At 42.3% G+C, this 21,832-nt stretch overlaps 1 protein-coding gene across 4 annotated transcripts in view; it reads right to left on the minus strand.

Annotated features, from left to right (window-relative positions):
* Nucleotides 1-21,832, minus strand: part of LOC309547741 (CYFIP-related Rac1 interactor A-like) — a 67,791-nt gene that overhangs the window by 35,131 nt on the left and 10,828 nt on the right. For 2 of the 4 annotated variants that reach the window (XM_082247722.1, XM_082247721.1), the window contains exon 2: nucleotides 6,186-6,266. In XM_082247722.1, coding sequence (XP_082103848.1) covers nucleotides 6,186-6,255 — 70 coding nt within the window. In that variant the 5' untranslated portion in view covers nucleotides 6,256-6,266. Of the gene's footprint in view, nucleotides 1-6,185; nucleotides 6,267-6,451; nucleotides 6,529-21,832 lie in introns of those variants that run through there. The other 2 variants (XM_082247723.1, XM_082247720.1) reach the window with 2 other exon arrangements.

Below are 21,832 nucleotides of genomic sequence, written 5' to 3' on the forward strand. Positions count from 1 at the left end.
TTATAGCGCAGAAAATAAAAACCACAGTGGTGATCAAATACCGCCAAAAGAAAGCTCTATTTGTGGAAAAAAAATGGACATAAATTTTGTTTGGGTACAGTGTCACATCGCTGGCCAATTATCAGTTAAATTAACACAGTGCCGTATCACAAAAAAGGGCCTGGTCATAAAAGGTGACAAATCTTTCGAAGGTCAAGTGGTTAAACTTGCCTAAACTGGTTTGGAAAAAATGCAGCTTAGGTGAGTTTTTAACACTGATTTTCTCCTGTCAGGATAAACAGCGTTTACAAGAAACCAGCGTGCATGGGGCCTTATGGATTATTAGGGGTGTCATCCTATGAGGTTTCAACTTGCTTCATGTATGTGGACACCTGTCTAATGCTTTCCCGTAATGTGAACTTCCTCCTGACCATTCTGCCCCATCTGTCTTGCTACAATTACTAAGAATGCCACCATTCTACAAGTGTTTATAGGGCAGACCAAACTTATTCCACCACTATACAAGTTCAATGTAAGCTTTCCTTATATACACTTTATTACCAAAAGTATTGGGACACCTTATACATTAAACATACTGAGTATGCGTTGACCTACAGTGAACTCAACGCAAACTTAAGATGCCCTATATTGTCAAAAGTATTGGGACACCTGCCTTTAAACGCACATGAAATTTAATGGCATCCCAGTCTTAGTCAATAGGGTTCAATATTGAGTTGGCCCACCCTTTGCAGCTATAACAGCATCAACTCTTCTGGGAAGGCTGTCCACAAGGTTTAGGAGTGTCTATGGGAATGTTTTACATTCTTCCAGAAGTGCATTTCGGAGGTCAGGCACTGATGTTGGATGAGAAGCCCTGGCTTGCAATCTCCACTCTAGTTCATCCCAAAGGTGTTCTATCGGGTTGAGGTCCGGACTCTGTGCAGGCCAGTCAAGTTCCTCCATCCCAAACTCACTCATCCATGTCTTTATGGACCTTGGTTTGTGCACTGGACCAAATCATTTGGTGGCGGGGGGATTATGGTTGTTTTTCAGAGGTTGGGCTTGGCCCCTTAGTTCCAATGAAGGCAACTCTTAAGGTGTCAGCATACCAAGACATTTTGGACAATTTCATGCTCCCAACTTTGTGGGAACAGTTTGGGATGGCCCTTCCTGTTCCAACAGGACTGCGCACCAGTGCACAAAGCAAGGACCATAAAGAAATGGATGAGTGGGTTTGGGGTGGAGGAACTTGACTGGCCTGCACAGAGTCCTGACCTCAACCCAATCTAACACATTTGGGATGAATTAGAGCGGAGACTGCGAGCCAGGCCTTCTCATTCACATCAATGAAATATCACAATGTTCACTCTCCTGCACTCTGTAGTTGATCCCAATGTAATGCCAATACTTTCTTGTTTGACATTAACCCTTTCACTCCCTGTCACAGTGTCACTATATACAGTATACAGATTACTGATCACTATATTAGTGTCACTTGTGACTTCAGTTAGTGTTAGAGAAAGTTGGCGGTAGTTAGTGTCAGTCCCAGATAGGTTTAGGGTACCCGCCATATATTCCCTAATAAAGATTTAACCCCCTGATTACCCCCAGGTAACCCCTCCATTTCCCTGTCACAGGTTCACTATTATAGTATACAGATTATTTTTCTGATCACTGTATTAGTTTACAGGTAACATCAGTTAGTTAGCGTCAATTCAGGATAGCGTTAGATTGCCCGCCACATATTGTAGTAAACAATTTTAACCCTTTGACTGCCAGTGATACACACACACACACAACAACTCCATTACTAGTGTTGTGTCTGAATGGATCAATATTTTTGATCCGATCAAAACTATACTAACGTCCCCAATAGTTTAGTATAGTGTTCCCAAAAGGCAGCTTCAGCAGGATCAGACCCGACACCTGCCAGCGCCTGTGTTTAGCCCTCTTCCTATCCCCCAAGAAGTGCAGTATTAGCAGATTGCTGTCACTTCCGATACCCAGCACACTAAACCGCAGCATTAGCAGAGTCAGGCCGCATCTCAGGCCGCATCTCTACATTTTTTGGTAGCGGTTCAAACAGTCCTTGACAACCAGGTGCTTTTTACCTGTGAGTCACACTAGGTTCCTATAAACGTATTGGCCAAAATGTCCAAACAGCGGTACACTAGTGAAGAGGCCTACAGGATGCTGAGCATGACAGATGAGAGCGATGGGGAAGCCTCACTGTCAGAACCAGGCTCAGTATTCATACCTGTAGAGAGCAGCCTTGTATACGTCCCAACAAGCTGTCTGCGTTGATGAGTCCCTGATTAAATGTTCTGGCTGCCTTGCTTTCAGTTTCTCCCCAGCAAGTATGCCAGATCTGGGGTCAAGATGTATAAGCTCTGTGACAGCCAGGGCAACAGGCTATACATGTAGTTTCCGGATTTACGAGGGAAAAGATAGCAATGTGGAGTCCCCCAACTGCACAGACTACATAGGGAGCAGCAACAAGATTGTTTGGGACTTGGTGTGCCCCTTATTCGGAAAGGGGTACCATTTATATGTGGACAATTATTACACAAGCCGCTTTTTAGTCACCTTTTTGATTCTGGAATTGGCTCATGTGGCACAGTGCGATCCAATCGCCAGGGCTTCCCCCGACGGCTTGTATGTTCTTGACTTAGATGGGGGGAGAAAGCCTGCTAGAAGTGTAATAAATTGCTTGCAGTAAAGTGAAGAGACACACGGAATGTTTTTTTTCTGTCCTCCATTAATGCAGTCCAAATTGCAACAATTTCCAAATTGCAATTGTTGAGAAGCCCCTCTGTGTCCACGAATACAACCTTAACATGGGGCGGGGGGTTGGACTTCAACGACCAGATGATGGCACTGTACTTAATCGCCGCTTATGTGCTATACAAAGCGTCAGGCAGAAATGGATCCTTCCTAAAATTCCAGGAAGAGATCATCACAGCCCTTCTGTATCCAGAAGGTGCTGTAGCCCAAATTCACAATCCAAGTGAAGTGAGCCAGCTGCATGCGAGGCATTTTCCGGATGTCCTCCCTGGTACCCCTACCCAAAGAGCACCCAAAGAATATGTCGTATCTGTAGAACACGCGGATATATGCGTGACACCCACTTTTTTTTGACCCTCCTGTCCTGGCCAGCCTGGTCTCTGCTTTGGGGACAGTTTCCGTCACTACCACATACTAGTAGACTATTAGTATAGGGTGCAGCACGGCACAGTCTAGGGCATACTTTCACACGGGTCTCTTTACAAAAAAAGTGTAAAAAAAGTTACAAAAAATAAATAAATTAAAAAAAATGTAAAGAAATTTAAAAATAAAAAATCCTTTTATCGAGTTAATTTTCTGTTCTTACTCTTTTACTGTACTTTATAATATACTTTTATACTGTAATGTTTTATCGTTACTGTTTTTCATTGTAAACCATAGTTTTCTTTGCAAATACCAACATTCTACTGTTTTACTGCACTGTATACCATTATATTGTAATGTATTATTGTTACTGATTTTTATTGTTAACTATTGTTTGCTTTGCAGGTACGCCCATCAGCTGCAGCACCGATTTGTTTATTCTGACAGCAACAGCATTTGCTCCCAGCATATACAAAAATCAATGATTGCAGCGCTGTAGGAGGGGATTTCACCACTGCAGTTAAAAACAGAGCATATATGGCGAAGCAAAGGGGATGGGGTGGATATAGAGGGCGGATCTCCCCTATGCTTCACTTCACCAAAGCAAGCAGAATATTAGCTTGCATAAGGAAGGGGATGTATTACAGAGATAAAACTATAATCCTACCACTTTATAAAACACTGGTCCGACCACATCTGGAGTATTCTGTCCAGTTCTGGTCGCCAGTCCTCAGAAGGGATGTTTCAGAACTGGAAAGAGTCCAGAGGAGAGCAACTAAACTGATTAGGGGATTGGAGGATCTTAATTATGAAGAGCGCTTACAAGTGCTTGATTTATTCTCCCTGGAAAGGAGACACCTGAGAGGGGACATGATAGCTATATACAAGTACCTCAACGGTGATCTCAGCATAGAAAAAAAAACTGTTCAGTCGCAACGAATGCATGAGGACACGTGACCAAACAATGCGATTAGAGATTTAACCTTAGGCTACGCAGGGTTTTTTTTTACAATAGGGCTACAAAATATTCGAATTATCTACCACAAATGGTAGTTACAGCAGGGAGTATGGCTACTTTTAAAAGACTCTTGGACGTACATTTTATGGATTAAAACATTCAGGGGTATGAAAAAAAAATTGCGTCCACACACACCTACACAGGTTGAACTGGATGGACTTTATTCAACCTCAACTACTATGTATGTATGTATGTATGTATGTATTTTTTAACACTTTTCTTGGCAGCGATTTCTTCATCCACATCGATCGATGCAAAGGGAGGAATCTGCTATTGCCGATCATTAGAAGTGGGTGGATAATGGGAGGTCTAATGTTAGGCATACCACTCATTTTCTGGCAGAGATATCTTCATCCACATTGTTTGATGTGAACGGAGGAATATGCCAGACAAGGACCAGCAAAGTACTGGTGCTCCACTGGATTTTGAGTGGTCATACCAGGATGATGCCTGGAGATTTAGGCATCATCTTGGTATATTTTTTTACAGCCAGCGGTCGGCTTTCATGTAAAAGCAATCCTAGCAGATAATTAGCCGCTAGACTGCTTTTACAAGCAGTGGAAGGGGACACCCCCCCATCCCGTCACCTTCCATAGTTTTCTCTGGCTCTCCTGTCCCACCAGATAACCAGAGACTGCAGCCTGTGGTTCTGTCGGCTGACAATAGAGTTGATTGGAAACGAGTATGGCTCCAATCTTCTCTATGGCCTAAGATACCGGAAGCTACGAGCATTTCATGACTTCGTTAATGAAGGGGGGGAGGTATCGCGCTTCAGGGAAAGATGATATTCACACAATAGTGATAGTGGTAGTAAACTCAATTTTGACTTCGGTTTGGCCAGATATAAACAGTGCCATTGGGAAATTGGGAAAGCATCTTATCACACCAATCTTGGTGTGGTCAATGAAATGAGAAATGAGATAGGCAGTCAGAAAGTAAAAGCTGTGTAAATTCCAGTATATACACCATAGTTTGTAGACGCTATAACTTTTGCGCAAACCAATAAATATACGCTTATTGAGATTTTTTGTTATCAAAGACATGTAGATAAATACATTTTGGCCTAAATATAAACCCTTTGAAGGCAACAACCTGTAAAATGAATAAACCTACCCACATGCACATGCACATTGCACTAAGGGATATTATTTCTAACAGCGCCTTACTTTATTTTGATTTCTTATTTTGGCCTAAATGTATGACGAAAATTGAGTTTATTGGATATTTTCTATAAGAAAAAGTAGAAAATGTAATTTTTTCTCAAAATTTTAATTTTTTTTGTTTATATTGCAAAAAATAAAAAACGCAGAGGTGATCAAATACCACCAAAAGAAAGCTCTATTTGTGGGAAAAAAAGGACATAAATTTAGTATGGGTCCAGCATTGCATGACTGCGCAATTACCAGTATCCAATTTCGCATAAGCGTGAACCCAGCCTAAAGGCAGGTGCCCCAATACTTTTTGGTAATATTGTGTAAATAATTTGCAACACCACAAGTTTTTTTAAAAATGTCAGTGACTTTTGACTCATTTTTTAAAAAACTCATGTGAATGACTCATTTAAAAAAAAAAAATCTTAGGTGGTTAGTAAACAGCAAAAAGAAAAAAATATGTAGTTAAAATAAAGGAAGCACATGCCTAGCTTGCTAGCCCACTGTACTTGTGTAAGACAGTGCAGAGGGGATACTGCTGCACATTTTATGCTTGATCTCAGTTAGCATCATACTCTATCATGTCCCTCAGGCGCTCCCTTTTCTTCGTATACTCTATTCCTTTTACTTACACTCCATTTGTTACTAGTTCTGTCAGTATGCATCACAATTCATACATCACGCTGTTACTGTTTACATGGTTTGCTTAGCATTGCAGGTGGATTTAAAAATCCCAAGTTCGTATTGCATTAAAAAGACTTTGCTCCTGTTTCAGACCTGCACCATATCACCTATTCAGCTGCAATGGTCACTGACTCTACTTAAATATTTTTTAACCTTTTACTTGGAGATATTCAAAGCTATTATAAGTAAACAAACATCCAACTTACTTTCAAAATCCAGAAAAAAATGTGGACAGTTTTCTAAATCTTTTCCTAAAACTTTAATAAGATTTCCCATGACCCGTCGACCTGAAAGAAAGAAGAAAAAAAAACATTAGAACAGCGAGTCATTTGTACATATACATTTTACCCAGACTTCTGACTTCCCCAGTGTTATAGAGAGTGACAGGTGCCTGCTTGTCCATTATACACACACATATACATATATACACAATATATATAGTATATTAGCTGCACATATCCCCCAAACCTACATGTTGCTGCAGACGCAAGATTCTCTAATACTTTGTACGCGGAAATGCAGCTTTTTGCTTTACCACTTCTGTTTTTGTCTATTTCTGAGCAGCAGAAGGAAGCTACTAGTCAGTTTGTATTCCTCACACTTCCTGTGTATGAGACAGTAATCAGCTCATTTTACATCTCTCTGCTGATATGCATACACCTTACAAAGAGACTGCCTGAGGCTCAGGGTTTTTATTCAAGGCATGGAAATGCCATGCAGTAGCTTGTGAGCCACATGTGGCCCTATGCATAAAAGAAAATCAGAGGGTAATATTAGTATTGTGTTACCATTCATAATATTATTTCATTTTTAACTGCTTTACACAGTTGTTATAAAAATGATTTGAATGGCGGCTGCTTTGGGTAGGTTTTGGTTCACTTTAAGTGGATTTCCCTACTCTGACATTCTTTTTTTTACATGGATGGACCTGAATTTAAAAAGTGAGGATTTGCTGCCTTATAAAGAACATCTAGAAACATTATTTGTGCCTAAGCAGTACCCTGAACATTGTCCCTTTAGGCCCCTTGCACACGGGCGCCTCTGCTTGCTCAGCAGGGGGAAACCTCCATCAATTCCTGCTAAGCAGGTGGATGACAGGTCCATCGCCACTCACTGTGCAGAGCGGAGATGGACACAGTTCTGCTCTCCCCTATGGGGAAATCGGCTGAAAACAGACTGCCTGTCCATTTTCACCAGATCATATCCGATCCGCCAGATGGATGGAAAATAGGGCAACCATCCGCCTGGATTTGACGGACAGGATGCAGATCAGATAGTGGCCGGTGTCAGCGGAAATGTCACCGCTAACGTCCACCAATAGTCTATAGGGGTGGATGAAGGGTCCAATTAGGTCCGCCTGAAAAAGTGACAGGTGGACCTGATTGGACAGCCCGTGTGAAAGGGTCAAAGTCTTGAATTTGTCCTGAAAAAAAACAGTGCAATTCCTGGCATGTGTGTGTGCCTGGGCACTGTTCTGTAGCCTCATAGCTGTCTATCTGCGGTGTTAGGCATGCCATAGAGGGTTTGAATTTTGGCGAGTTGAGCAGGGACCGGCCAAGATTCTAACCATCTATGGCAGGCTGAATGTATTTAAGTCGATCCATCGATTGACTTGGGTACAACCAGCATGTCGGATTTTCGGCATGCTATCATTGCCAGCCGCTAAGATAATCACTGTTCTCCTGGCAGGGTCGGCTCCCCTTTGCCCCCTCCTCCTGCCAAGAGAACACAAAAGATCCACAAGAGGGATTCCCCATGAACACTGGCTGTGTTGATGGGAAAATATAGCGATTTTTTTTGTCCTACAACCTGTGGCTGCAGGAAAGAAAATCACACTATCTATGGCCTGCCTTAGGGGCTGGCCGTATATTATACAATTATCATTATGTGGAATTTTCCTTTAGATTTACCAAAATCATATAATATGAGGTCAAACATAAACACTTTCAATTTGTATGCATTTAGGCAGTCCCTTGCACTACATATTTGAAAGTAAATCTAAAGAAAATTGAACAAGAAATTTGTATAATGTATGGCCAGCTTTAGATCATCTAAAGCAGTGGTCCTCAACTCCGGTCCTCAGGGCCCACTAACAGGCCAGATTTTAAGTATTACCTTGGGGAGATGCAGACTAGAGTACTGCAATCACTGAGCAGCAAATGATATCACCTGGGATGTATTTCAGTTATCTTGCAAACCTGGCCTGTTAGTGGGCCCTGTAGGCCAGGGTTGAGGACCACTGATCTAAAGCACTGCTGGCTCCGAATGCTTGTCTAATCAGATTTGGAGCAAGATTTGGTGATACCACTTCTGTGCTACACCAGACAAAAAAGGTCCTATGCACCGCACATCACTGCAAGACCCTGTGGATATGTGAAATGACAGCCTCAGCCCAGACTCCAGTCAAATTATGCCCCAACGTGTTTCACTCTTCCCCCGTAGCTCCCCCGGGGTGGAGTGAAATGCGTTGAGGGCATGGCTTGGCTGAAGCTTGGGCTGAGGCTGTCATTTTACATATCCACAGTGATGTGAAGTGCAGTGATTTGCTGCGCATAGGACCTTTTTTGTCTGTTGTATTGTTGGAGCTGGGATGAGCTCTGTCCTTACCAGCACTCCCAGGAGAGGACCCAGCTAGAGCCTTGAGTGGCACCCCCTTTTGGTTTCCTGACCACTTCTGTGCTGTTCATTGTTCTCCTGAGGACTTGCTTGAGAGGGAGCAGAACCTGATTACTGGCAGAACAAGGATTCCCCTGCTTCTGCTTCATTTATTATGTGGATCTAATCTTTCTGCACCTTCTGCTGCTTCTTGAATTTTACCCTAGTAGTCATCAGATCATCAGTCATCATGGGGGCAGCTCTGATTTGAGGAAGGAAAGCCTATTCCACACAACACAGTGCGGAACAAATCATAGAAAGTCAATAATTGAAAAAACAAATCAGCTGCAGGGAGTATACATACAATACTGGTGGATTTGTCATTTTCACTCTGTCTACTGTTTCTGGGTACATTTTCCACAGTACAAGTTATCTCTAAACATAATAAAGTTCCTGGGAAAATGGCAGCAAGATCAATGACCATTGGGCTAGAAATATGCACTACCTACTTATGCACACAGCTAAACCGTACCAGAGGAGAGACAAATTCTGTTCATGTCCATGGATCCAACAGTTTACTGTATAATTTATGAAAAGGAATCTCAAACTAAAGAAAGACCTTTGTGTAAGTGCAATTGCAAAATCTTATGATCTCACAAGGACCAGCATTGGCAACATCCTAAAATTTTGATAATTGAGGATTCCGGTTTGTATGAAAAGGCTATGATATGTAAGATAATGCAAAATAAAATTTTTGTAAACACATGTTTGAGTATTTGGTTTATGTTAGGGGAGCACTGCATAAAGAAAAAGATATAAAAAAAGAAATGTAAAACTTACCTTTCCGTAATTTTCCTTTACTGGTGCCTACCCAAGGCAGCACACACATGGTTGGTTGCTGCGCCCACTTCGAACCCACATTATCAGTACATCCCCCCCTCCCTCCTTGCCCCAATCTCGTAACTATACTCAAACCAGGCAAAAGAATATGAATAGGAGAGGGAAGTATGCTGCCATGGACAGGCATCAGGAAAGGTAAATTACGAAAATGTAAGTATTCAATTTTCCATTTTCCTGATGCCTTCATGACAGCATACACATAATAAATAAATCGCTACTAGGGAGGGAAATGCTGCTGAAATCAAAAGTTTATTATCCTTCATGAAAAAGAAAGTTGCAGGTCCAAAATCTGGAGAGGTGAGACTGGCTGGATCCAAGCTGTAATAGGACATAAACGAGGAGAATGAAGACCAGCTAACTGCCCTGCAGATTATCTCTGGAAACTGTTGCTAGAGCCACCCATGATTATGAAATTACTCTTGTCGAGTGCACATTCACTTCCTAAGGGACAGGAAGAACACTAGTCCCAAAAGCTTTATGTATAATATGTACAATCCTTCCGGCTATTGTACCCTTTGATGCTGCTTGCCCTCTTCTTGCCCCGCTCAGCACCATAAATAATCTATTACCTTTATGGAGTGGTAAAGTAGCAGAGATGTAGTACCCCAAAGTCCTCTCTACATCTAATTCATGCAGTTCTGAGGAGTCCTGTAAAACCAATTCTTGGTTAGAGTGATATATGGATGGAACCTTAGGTCTGAATTGATGAATAGGTAAAAGGACTACTCTGACCTGATGTAACAGCCACTAGAAAGGCTGCTTTTAATGTGATGTTCTCCAAAGAGCTTTCTGTGGGTGCAAAAGGGGGTGCAGCAAGAAAACCTTACACTAATGGCAAGTCCCATTTGGGGTAGAGATTATTCCTTGACAGTCTTAGCCTTAGTATTGGTCTGAGAAAACATTTCACCAAAGGATTCAAGGCCAACTTGGTGTCCATAAGGGCCAAAAGGGCCAAAAGGGCTGAGACATGGACCTTCAAGGTGTTAGAGCCCAGCCCCAAGTCTAGACCTGCTTGGAGAAATTGTAGAATATTCTAAACTTTTGGTCTTAGAGGGTCAAAATGTTCCCCTTTGTTCAAACTCCAGGAATTTATGTCAAATCCTCTAATAAGTGTCATTTGTGAAAGTTTTCCTTGCTTGAAGCAGAGTTTTTATAACTTGGCTACAACACCCTACTCCTTCCAGTCTCCTCCACTCAACTTCCAGGCCCTCAAATTCAGTGACTCTGGATGTGAGTAGACTAAGTCCCCTTGCAATAGAAGGTCTAGAAGATTCGGGAGAGGGAGTGATTCACAGAGGGACAGATGCGACAACAGGGTGAACCATGGTCTTCGTGGCCAATAAGGGATTATTGCTATTGTCATCACTCTCTCTCTGATGAGTCGTTAGAGAAAACTTAATATTAGTGGGACTGGAGGAAAGGCATAAGCCTCCATGGCTGAGCTAGCACATCCTCCCCCGCTGACCTCTGGCAGACATATCTCGTGAAAAAAGAGAAAAGTTTTGGTGTTCAGAGGCGAAAAGGTCTATCTGGGGTGACTCCATTGTTGACAGATCTAATCGAACACTTTATGGTTCAGTGAACACTGGTTGTTGTCCATAAAATTCCTGGACAGTGAATCTGCTTGGTGATTCTGAAAGGCTGGGATATTGGCCTCTCTGCGATTTAGCAGGTTCTTTGCTGCCCATGACAGAATCGGCGCTACCTCTTCCATCAGGGATTAGCTCTGTGGGCCGCCCTGATTTAGGACATAGACCACAGCAGCCCTGTTGTCCATATGTTAGAGAAGTGGTCTTCCCCTGAGAGCAGGAGCTAAATGAGAAATGACCATCAAGGTGACTCTCAGAACATTGTATACCACGTTGCTGGTGTCGAACCACCATCTTCCCTGAACCACTCTGAGTCCGCAATAGGCATCCCAGCATAACTGACTCGCGTCGGACATAAGAATAGTCCAGGAGATGGTACCAAGATGGCAGTGGTTTTAAAGGTTTTGGGACCTTGTCCACCACCAGAGGCTGCACTTCATCTTCAAAATAATGACTATTTGCTGTAATAGGGACGTACTTCTCCATTGGCATAGAAACCCCTGCTGAAAGATCCGGAGGTGCCAACGAGCTCACTCATCTGAATACACAAAGCAAATGTCCCCAGGAAGCTGAGGCATCCTGATACTGTGATGGATTGACTCAATAAAGCTGGTCTTGCCTTCCCCCTGATGATTGGGATGTTTCCTGTCCGAAAAGAGACTGACCGGCTCTGGGTGTTGAACAGAGTGCCTAAGTATTTAATTTCTTCCTTGGGTGGGAATTGGCTCTTGGACTGATTGATTATCCAACTGAATCTGGTCATGATGTCCATTACCTCCTGTAGGTGTGCTAACAGCTTCTCTATGCACTGAGACAATATCAGAATACCGTCGAGGTAGCGCAGGACTCTTGACTCCTTGTTCTCTGAGGGGTGCTAGGGTTGCCACTAAGACTTTTGTGAAGGTTCTAGGTGCTGTTGATATGTTGAATAGAAGACACTGGAATTGAACCTCTACCTTGAACCTTAAAAAGACTGATAATGGTGTGCAACCATCCAGTCGTCCGACTGAACTGCTAGAATTACCATGTTCAGCGAATCCACCCTGAATTTCTAAGAAAATTAGCTTGTTTAATCTTTTTAGATCCAGCACCAGTTTTCAACCTCCCATCTTTTTTTTGCACTTAAAGAACTGGAGAATAAAGGCCTGAGTACCTCTCAGATTCTGGAACAGGCACCACTGCTTTTTGGAAAATCAGCATCTGTGCATACTGTTGTAGTATCTCTGCCTTTTCTACTGATCTAGGAATCCTGGTGGGAAGAAAAGATGTTTGAGGTGGCCGCCTCTTGAATTTCCAAAAATGACCCTGCTGGATGGTGGAGACCACCCACTGATCCACACATCTCTTCACCACACTTGAGCAAATGCTTTTAGACGAGCACCAACTGAATAGACATGGGTGGGCAAGGAGCCAAAAGGACTTTGGGTTTTCTTGCACTGAGGCGGTTGATGTTGTCATAGCCAGCTTCAAGAAGGTCAACTGAGAGCCCTTCCATCCTCTCCTATACTCCCTGCCAGGGCGATAAGTTCTTTCATCTCTTGGCTTCTGTTGGAAGGGGCTCTCCATTTAGAATATCCTGGGTAATTAACCCATTCTTCCCACCGGTTACTTTGTTAATAGCTGTATCCAGCTTATCGCTGAACAGGGCTTTGTCGTCATACAATATGCAATACCATGCCTGCTTCGATGATGGATCAGCTCACTAGGGCTTCAGACAGAGAGCCCTCCTAGCAGGAATGGAGTATAGCATTGTTCTTGCCCAGCACAATGTATCAATTGCCACCTCTGCCACAAAGTCTAAGGCCAGCTTCAGTTCGTCCAGGACTTTAATTATCTTCTCTGCATCCACCTCCTGTCTCAGGGCTAGTTCAATATTCTCTGTCCAGGTTCTGACTGCTCTGGATACCGAAGTTAGTGCTACGGTGGCTTGCAGGCACCTCCTGCTGCATGATATGTCTTCTTTAGGTCAGCATCAATCCCATGGTCAAGAACTTCTCTGAAAGAGACAGTGTTCTCTAATGGCAAAGTCATGTTCCTCGCTAGCTTCATAACCAAGGCATCTGTTAGTGTAGTGTTTCTCAACTCCGGTCCTCAGGGCACACTAACAGGCCAGGTTTGCAAGAAAACCGAATACATCACAGGTGGTGATATAATTTGCTGCTCAGTGATTGCAGTATTCTAGTCTGCATCTCCCCACGGTAATACTTACAATTTGGCCTGTTATGCCCCGTACACACGTTCCGATAATCGTACGACAAAACTCGCTTTCGACCTGATCTCATGATAATCTGATCATTAGTACACAGCTTTCGACAGCCGATCACGACAGTTGGTCCAACAAAATCTGAAGGGACAAACAGGAAAACTTCTGTCTTACTACATCTTCTCAAATGCTAATCGTTTCGTCAGTACAGTATGCGTACGCTAAAAGTCGATCGACAAAGACCGCGCATGCTCAGAAACACTAAAATAGCCCCGAAAAAGCCTGGCTGCCATTGTTTTGTTTTGCACCATCTGATACATAGCTAAGCAACCAGGAAGCTTTTCCAGAATCATACGACAAAAATCATACGGTTTGTACCCATTGTTGAATTCAATGTTAGTATCATGCAACAAAATGCGAACGATAAGTTGTCCGATTATCGGAACGTGTGTACGGGGCATTAGTGTGCCCTGAGGACCAGAGTTGAGAAACACTGTACTAGTGGCACTGCTTCAAAAAGCTGTGCATTTGACTCCGACAGAGGATATAACTTTTGAAATTGATTAGTGGTAAAGGTCTCTTAACGACCTTCTTCCATTCTTCTAGGAGGACATCTTAGATTTTCTCCATCAAAGGGAACTTGGGAGACTTTTTTGTGAGATAGGGAAAATATCTTTGTGAGGAGGTTCAACAGCTGCCTCCCATTGTATAGCCTCTCTCACCACAACTATAAAGGGATCGATAATGGTGAAGTCAAAAGACATATGGGCATCCTCCACTCTCTCATCCCCCAAACTTGCACCTGAGTCTCCCTGGTGAACTGGAATCTCTGACAATCATACAACTCCTGAAGGACCCGCTACCTCCTGGGATAAAGCTAACTCCTTGATTGAGTCTTGGATCCCTTTCTTCATGGATTCCATCATCTCCTGTTTCTCTTTTTCGCTATTTCTAGAGACTTTTGAGAAACATGCTTCACAGACCAGCTTATCAGGCCCAACAGGTTTTACTATGGGGTGACCTCGAGCGTCTAGTGGCGTTATGTGCTGAGCCATGTGATCTTCGAGTAGAGTGTGAAGAATGTCTATATGTATAGCTTCAGCTGCTGGATCTTCTGTGAGAAAAGGGCTGATGCGGGCTGGAAATGCATGAAGTGAACATCCCTTAACATGAGGCGCCTGCTCTTTTTTTTTTTTTCTCTACTCACCAATAGTTGCACCCCCATACCCAGTGGAATTTTAAGGATCTTTGTTGCACGGCGATAGACTATATGAGGCGGCTAGAGAAGAAAACAGTGAACAAAAGATAAGATAATTGACCATAGGGGTGGTCAGCGATAAGCAGAAGGTGGGTTGCAAAAACAAAAGAGATAAGAGTACTCAGAAAAACAAAAATAGAAATGACGTGCTGTCCCCTTTGAGAGTGTGAGACCTTGTAAGCCGACAGGCTTCTTACCTTGGGCATCATCCATGATTGGAACAATATGCAGCAGGACTGGGAAAGCAGCGAGCTCTGGCACCCCAAATGTCAGCAGAGGCAGCAAAGCCATTAACACCAGTGAGACAGCAGTTTAAATGGGGAAGAGGACAGGAAGCATAGCCCAAGGTAATAAAGCCCCTAAACCCAGCTGCATAGGATTCCTGCCTCCAGAAAAGGATGATTACCTTACAGCTGCCCCAGAAGGAGACAGCCTCAGCACAGACTGAGGGACAGACACAGAAAGGAGGAAAAAAGGGAGCTGCAGCGCTGCCATATAGACCAAACTGTAAATTCCTTCCATCTATGCTCCAAAAAGAAAAACATACTCCTCCACTCATTAGAACGTGTAACAGCCCAAGTGGCGGGACCTCATATTAGAAGAGCATGAAACTGAATGGTGGCACCATAAGGGTGCTGGTGGAACCATGATCTTGAGGAATTTGAGGACAGAAAAGAGAATGGGAAAGGGGGAGGGGCATTGATTTCTTTTACAGGAGTTGTATTGGTCCTGTGGGTTGGATGTGGGCGAGAAACCAACCATGTGTATGCTGCCATGAATGCACCAGGAAAGTATTTTGTATAGTTCTAGCAACATAAAATGATTAAAACAACTGTTTGTTCTAATACTGCTTATCTGCACATTTCACAGATTAGGCTTCTGTATATTTAATCAATGATAAGGTCATTTCAGAATATTTACATATTAAAAGGGAACTGATACCCACTAATTTCAGTATGTGATGGAGCTATAAGGTATGCCAGGGTTAATGAAATTACATGTTTCCAATGGGCTGTCTTATTTTCCCATGGATTCCATCCCTCTCTCACCAATTACAGCTCTATGACCAGCAGCTGGAGAGCAGTCACCTGGAGTCACTTCATCAGCACAGAAAACTGCAAATAAAGGACTCAAAGTCAGTCATGTGAGTAACCAATTTGTGGTCTATTCTAAATTAGGCACCTTTCCTCACTATTAAATACATGTAAAAGGGAAAATACTTTTAAACATTTGTTCCTCCTCCAATTCACTAGTATACAAATCAGGATGTTCTAAGAATCCTTATTTTTTGCACTCTGGTCAGCAAGCTCCTACTTTTTTAGTAAATACAGTTGCATCTTTACTATTAAGGTATTGTACTGCAGTTTACTAGATGATAACATAGGCAGGGATTTAGAAAATATTGGAAAGCTCAAGCTGGAAGACTGAGGTTTGTGAAACTCAGTATGTCCTAAAGATCTTTTTGAACAGATGTGCTTAGAGTGAACATTCCTAATATGAACTGCTATTTTCTAACATAATAGAAAAAATTATGTTTATTTGAGCTGTAAGCCTAAATTGGTTGTTAATGTTAAAATTCACTAAACACGATATTTGAAAAGTATTTGAAAATTTGTCCAGCAGAAATTCGTCCAGGGAGAACTGGCATTTGCAAAGCTTTAGGCCCCTTTCACACAGGCGGACCGGTCAGATCCGCCTGTCTGTTTTTTTGGCGGATCTGAACGTTCCCCACGTGCATCCCTATGGGGCATCGGATGTCAGCGGAGACATGTCCGCTGACATTCGATCCGATCCGTCAAATCTGGACGGATGGAAACCCTATTTTCCATCCGTCCAGCGGATCGGATGGGATCGAATGAGAGCAGACCGACAGTCCGTTCCCATCCGATTTCCCCTATAGAGATGCATGGGGAACTGACAGCTGTGTCTCCGCACACAGCGCGGAGACACAGCTGTCATCCTCCTGCTCAGCGGGGGATCGGTGGATCGATCCCCTGCTGAGAAAAACTGAGTCCGTCCAATGGACTCAGTGTGTGAAAGAGCCCTTAGTGATTGCTAAACAACATAGCTATGAACCCTCTTTAATCAGTCATGCTATACTCTATTATACAAATCCCTCAACCATTCACCCGTTGGCTCTCAAAAAGAAATTTTGTTATAAGATTGAATTGCTGACCTTGAGAATGGTAACCTCTCACTACATTTTGTAGGAAGGAAGAATCCCTGGTACCTTACATCACGCCTTCCTCCCTTTAATCTAGAGGCACTGATAAGTGTAGAGTACGTGTGGGTGGGTTGTTTTAGTTGTTTTCTTGTTTTTTTCTTTGACTTTTTCACTGTACAAAGATGGCTGAGCTATATTCAGGGCTCAATGTAGTCCAACCAAACTAGCTCTGTTATCATAAGTACTATCTCTCCCTATGGGGAAACAAACCTTTTATATCATCACTTTTGTTACCTATTGGCCTCTCAAGGCTCATTGTGATAGTCATTTTCTTATACATTTGCCCTTGTAAAATGTGTTAAGCTTCTGGATAAAGTAATGTGAAAAAGAACAGAAATAAACACCTCTCAAAAAGGGTAGAGTACGTACAGACCAGAGATGTATAGTAACGAAGTAGAACTACTTAAGTACTGTACTTAAGTACCGAAATGCGGTATCTGTACTTTCCTAGAGTAGAATTTTTTTCTCCTACTTCTACTTTTACTTCACTACATTTTTTCGATGATTTCGATACTTCTACTCAAGTATTTTTTTTTTGTGCTGCATAGTTACTCGTTACTTTTAAAAAAATTACCACTGCCAGAACATTAGATGGCAGGTTACATAAAGCTCAAAAAAATGTGTATAATGTCATTTGTAAATCAGCGCATACGAAAATAAAGGCTGTGTATAATAAAAGCTGCTACACCAAATCTTTCCAATAAAAAGAAAATATGAAACAAACAAATAAATTGTGCTACAGCGCTTAAAGTGCATCAAGAAACTACTAACAAACACAACTTGGCTGTGCGAATAAAGTGCATGTGCAATCGATATAATATCATCGTTGCCCCCAGTGCCCTGCCCACACTCCACACAGTATCAAAAATAAAGTGACATGAATGTGCTAAAGCCTAAATGCAGTGAAAATAATTATTCCCACAATGTAACAGTAAATTCAATTCATATAAAATATGACAATAAATCACAATAAAATAAGTTATGAAATAAGTTAGGTCAGGTGCGTGCAACAAGTTGAAGTGTGTAAACCTATCTATAACGAAAAGTCCATAAATGAATTCCAGTGTGCAAATCTAAAGTGTCACTTCACTTGTCAGATGCTTCCACCTCCTTCAGTGCTCGAGTGACCGACCAACACACTTAATGGTGGTGGCACTGGTGGATAGCGTCTGGGTGGCACTGGCACTGACTGCACTGGTTCAAAAAGCCATATATATTTAATTATTTAAATTCTCAATCTCATAGGTCCTCTCCTCATAAGATATTAATCATTTAAGATTAGGTGATGAACTTCTTGGCGGCCCTGGCAGGATGACGGGGACACCCGCCACTTCTGGAGCCGAGCCGATGTGATTCCCCAACATGTGACAAAGTGACAGCCAGGAGATCTAGTGGCTAGTAGTGCTCAACAATACCGCTTTTATATATAAAAATGAAATAAAATATACTGACTCACAATTTAGTAGTAGGTAGCGTGTAGCAGTAGGCAGCACAACTCAATTCAATCAATAACACAGCCTCGCTCGCGCCGCGGCCCGCAGAATCACTGTCATGATCATCAAGTTAAGACCGCACTGGAGGAGCCGTGCTGCCGTCTTCCCGCTCAAGGTCTCTGCCTCTAAACGTGTTGTGTGTCACTCAGACTCCACCCCTTAGGGCCCTTACTGAGAGGAGCTGTGACGCGGGCGGCGGGACTCGGAGCATTTTCTTCGTTATCTCATCTTCTTCTCTATGAGGTGAGTGAGGTGGACCGTGGAGAGGGCCTAATCCTTGCCATGGCAAATGTGCCATTTGAAAATCAAATAATCAATATAAAATATTAATATATTATATACACACGGGTCATGGGTCATGGGTCATGGGTGGCTTTTTTGAACCAAGAAGAGTGAGACTGACGGCTATGATGATTATCCGACCATCCATGGTCCATGGACCATAAGTGTTGAGTTGTGGTGCGGCCTGTGTTTCCTGCGGCCTGCCTCTGCCTGTGCGGCTGTGCCTGCACTGCAGTGGCCACTGGCAGTGGCACTTGACTTGAGCAAAGCAAATGAGCACTACTAGTGTGAAGGACAGGTGGTGGAAGCATGTTCTGACAAGTTCTTATAATGAAAATAATATAGACAGCTTTTTGAACCAGTGCAGTGCCAGTGCTACTAAGGTGAGAGGCAGAGAGAGAGGCTATCCAGTCCACCACTTTACTTGAGCAGATCACAGAAGAAAGGTGGAAGCATCTGACAGCAAGTATTAAATGTAAATAACTGCGCTAAGCTAAATAAACAAAAAAGCAGCAGCTGTAGTGGGAATCACTATAGATGTAAAGTAAATTGGGAAAGCTGCGCTAAACAAATGATACACTGTGGATTTGGTGTATCCTCGTGACGTCAAGCTTGGTGTATGGTGGCAGCGGCGGCCGCAGTGGGGAGAGGCGAGGAGTGAGACTCGGGGTGATTACCGGCTCTGCTGCTGGCCTGGACCGTGTCCGCTCCTCTGTAACCGGGGCTGCATGGGAAGGACGAGCTTCTCCTGAGAGGACCGGGACAGCGCTTCAAGGTGGTATTCCACCGGGTTGGAGGAGGAGTTTGGTGTTTTGCATTGGTTTGACGAGGAGGATCCCTGGACAGATAAGGATTTGGTGATGTGAAGTTCCCCTGTAGCTGATCGCTCACAGATCTTACAAGGCCTTTAACCATATTCTTTCTGGTAAGCTTACACCTAGCTTGCTTCACCGTGCTTTGTTTGGAGTGACCTATTGGTGGTGGATTCATCATAACTATACCTGCACCTTGGAATCCTCTTTCTGTGGACTGTTCTAATACCATCATACATAATTTGTGTTATTTTTGGACTGCAGTCTATGTTTTTTCTGTGTTATTGCCAAATCCACAGTGTATCATTTGTTTAGCGCAGCTTTCCCAATTTACTTATCTGACAGCAAGTGACAAGCACTTCTTAGATTGCACACTGGAATTCAGTTATGGACTTTTCGTTATAAAGTTTAGTTTACACACTTAAACCTGCACCTAACTTATTCACAATCACAACTTATTTTATTGTGGTATTGTCATATATATTTTATATGAATTAAATTTACATTGTGGGAATAATTTGCACTGCATTTAGCACAGACATGTCACTTTATTTTTGATACTGTGGGCGATGATTTTGAATACAAGAAGAATATATATATATATATATATATATATATATATATATATATATATATATATATATGTATATAATTGCAGGCACTTTATTAGCATTTTTAGCACAGCCACTTTGTTAGTAGTTTTTGATGCATTTTTCACTTTAAGCATTGTAGGTTTGATGAAGCTGGCCTGGCACATCATCATCAATTGAGCAAATCAAACCGCGATTAAGAAGACTGCGCATGCTCCTGTTCTGCCTTTTGATCAGCTGAAAAGATGGACGAACCAAAAACACCACCTTCCACCCCTGGCCCTTCAACTTCAAGTGATCTGCCTGGCTGTGAGAGTGAGGAAGCTCAGGAAGGAGACCACCCCTGGCTTTAAAAGGGGAAGGGAGGGACTTTATCTTTTTTTTGTTTACAAAAAGTTACAGCCTAAGGAATTGTGATTGTCCTTTAGGTTAATCATTTGAATAAATCATTTGAAATAATAAAAACCAATATGATGTTCAAACTTTTGACTTCTTTCTTTAATAACTACATAACACAGTACTTCTACTTCTACTTTCAGTACTTGAGTAGAAATTTTTTATCAAAACTACTGGTACTTTTTACTTTTAGTACTTAAGTAGCAAATTTTTTGAAAAAACTACTTGTAATACTTAAGTAAAAAAAATGTTGAATACTTTAGTACTTCTACTTAAGTAACTTTTTCTGCGAGCACTTCCACTTCTACTCAAGTCACTTTTTGATCGAGCACTTGTACTTTTACTCAAGTAGAAATTTTGAATACTTTATACAAGTCTGGTACAGACATAAGACTATGTTTACCTAATCAGACCATGAATAGCCTCTAGGCACAATTAAAGTGCAAATAACCCAACCAAGACTCTGCCAGGCATCCACAAGGTTTTGGATATCTCTCAATACGCTAATTGAAAAGTCTCTGGTAAAAAAAAAAAAAAAAACACCTCTACTATACCTGTTTGGCCAAATTTAAGGTTGTAGATATTGTCACAGCACCACCTGAAATTTAAACTTGTAAAATACTTCTGGAGGGAAAAAACTCTGTTTTACTGTATTTTATTGTGTAGCCCCTTGTTCAAAAATGGTTAAAGCAGAGCTCCACCCAAAAGGGGAAGTTCCACTTTAAGTACTCCTCCTCCTCTGCCACATTTGGCATGTCATCTTTTTTTGGAGGGGGGGGGGGGCAGGTACTTAGTTTTGACAGGTACCCGCTCCCACTTCAGTTTACCTCTCCCCCCCCCCCTTTCCTTCTAGTCTTCAGGTACACGTCACAGGTCCCAGAAGACTGTAGGATCATTCAGGAGGCGAAAGCTCGACTTGCGCATGAACAGTGGGCAACCAGCGCCGGGGAGAAAGGGACAGCTTGGAAAAGAATAATGCTGGATCCTGGGATAGGTGAGTGTGTGTTTATTAAAAGTCAGCAACTACAGTTTTGGTAGAGAGCTTATTAAAATGATGGGCTAATAGGAATGCAGGTGGGTGGGAAAAAAAAAGGCAAGTTAAAAAATTTGGATTTTTGCTGATTTAGATAAGCATAGCATTTGGGTATAGAAAGGAGTATGGCACACGCACTTTGTACATGCTAACAGCTTTATTTCTTTTTAAGAAAAAGTCACTTTTAAAGCTATACTTACCCAAAAAAACGTTTTTTTACCTTAATATGCTTAATGCATTCTTTGCATTAAGGTAAAACATTTTTTATATTTCTTTGTGCTCCCTCTTCCTTGTGTGAAGAAGGAGAGAGGGGAGAAGAGATCCAGAGCTGTGCGTGGCTGTATCACTTCTCTTCTCCTCTCTCTTCCTCTTCACACAGGGCCTCAAACAGCAGCAGGAGCCATTGCCTCCTGTTGCTGTCAATTAAATGCAGTAAGGAGGATGTGGGGGTGGGCTAAGCCCTGGTGTGTATGTCTAT

Source organism: Pelophylax lessonae (assembly GCF_965119305.1).
Source record: "Pelophylax lessonae genome assembly, chromosome: 2".
Taxonomy (NCBI): Eukaryota; Metazoa; Chordata; class Amphibia; order Anura; family Ranidae; genus Pelophylax; species Pelophylax lessonae.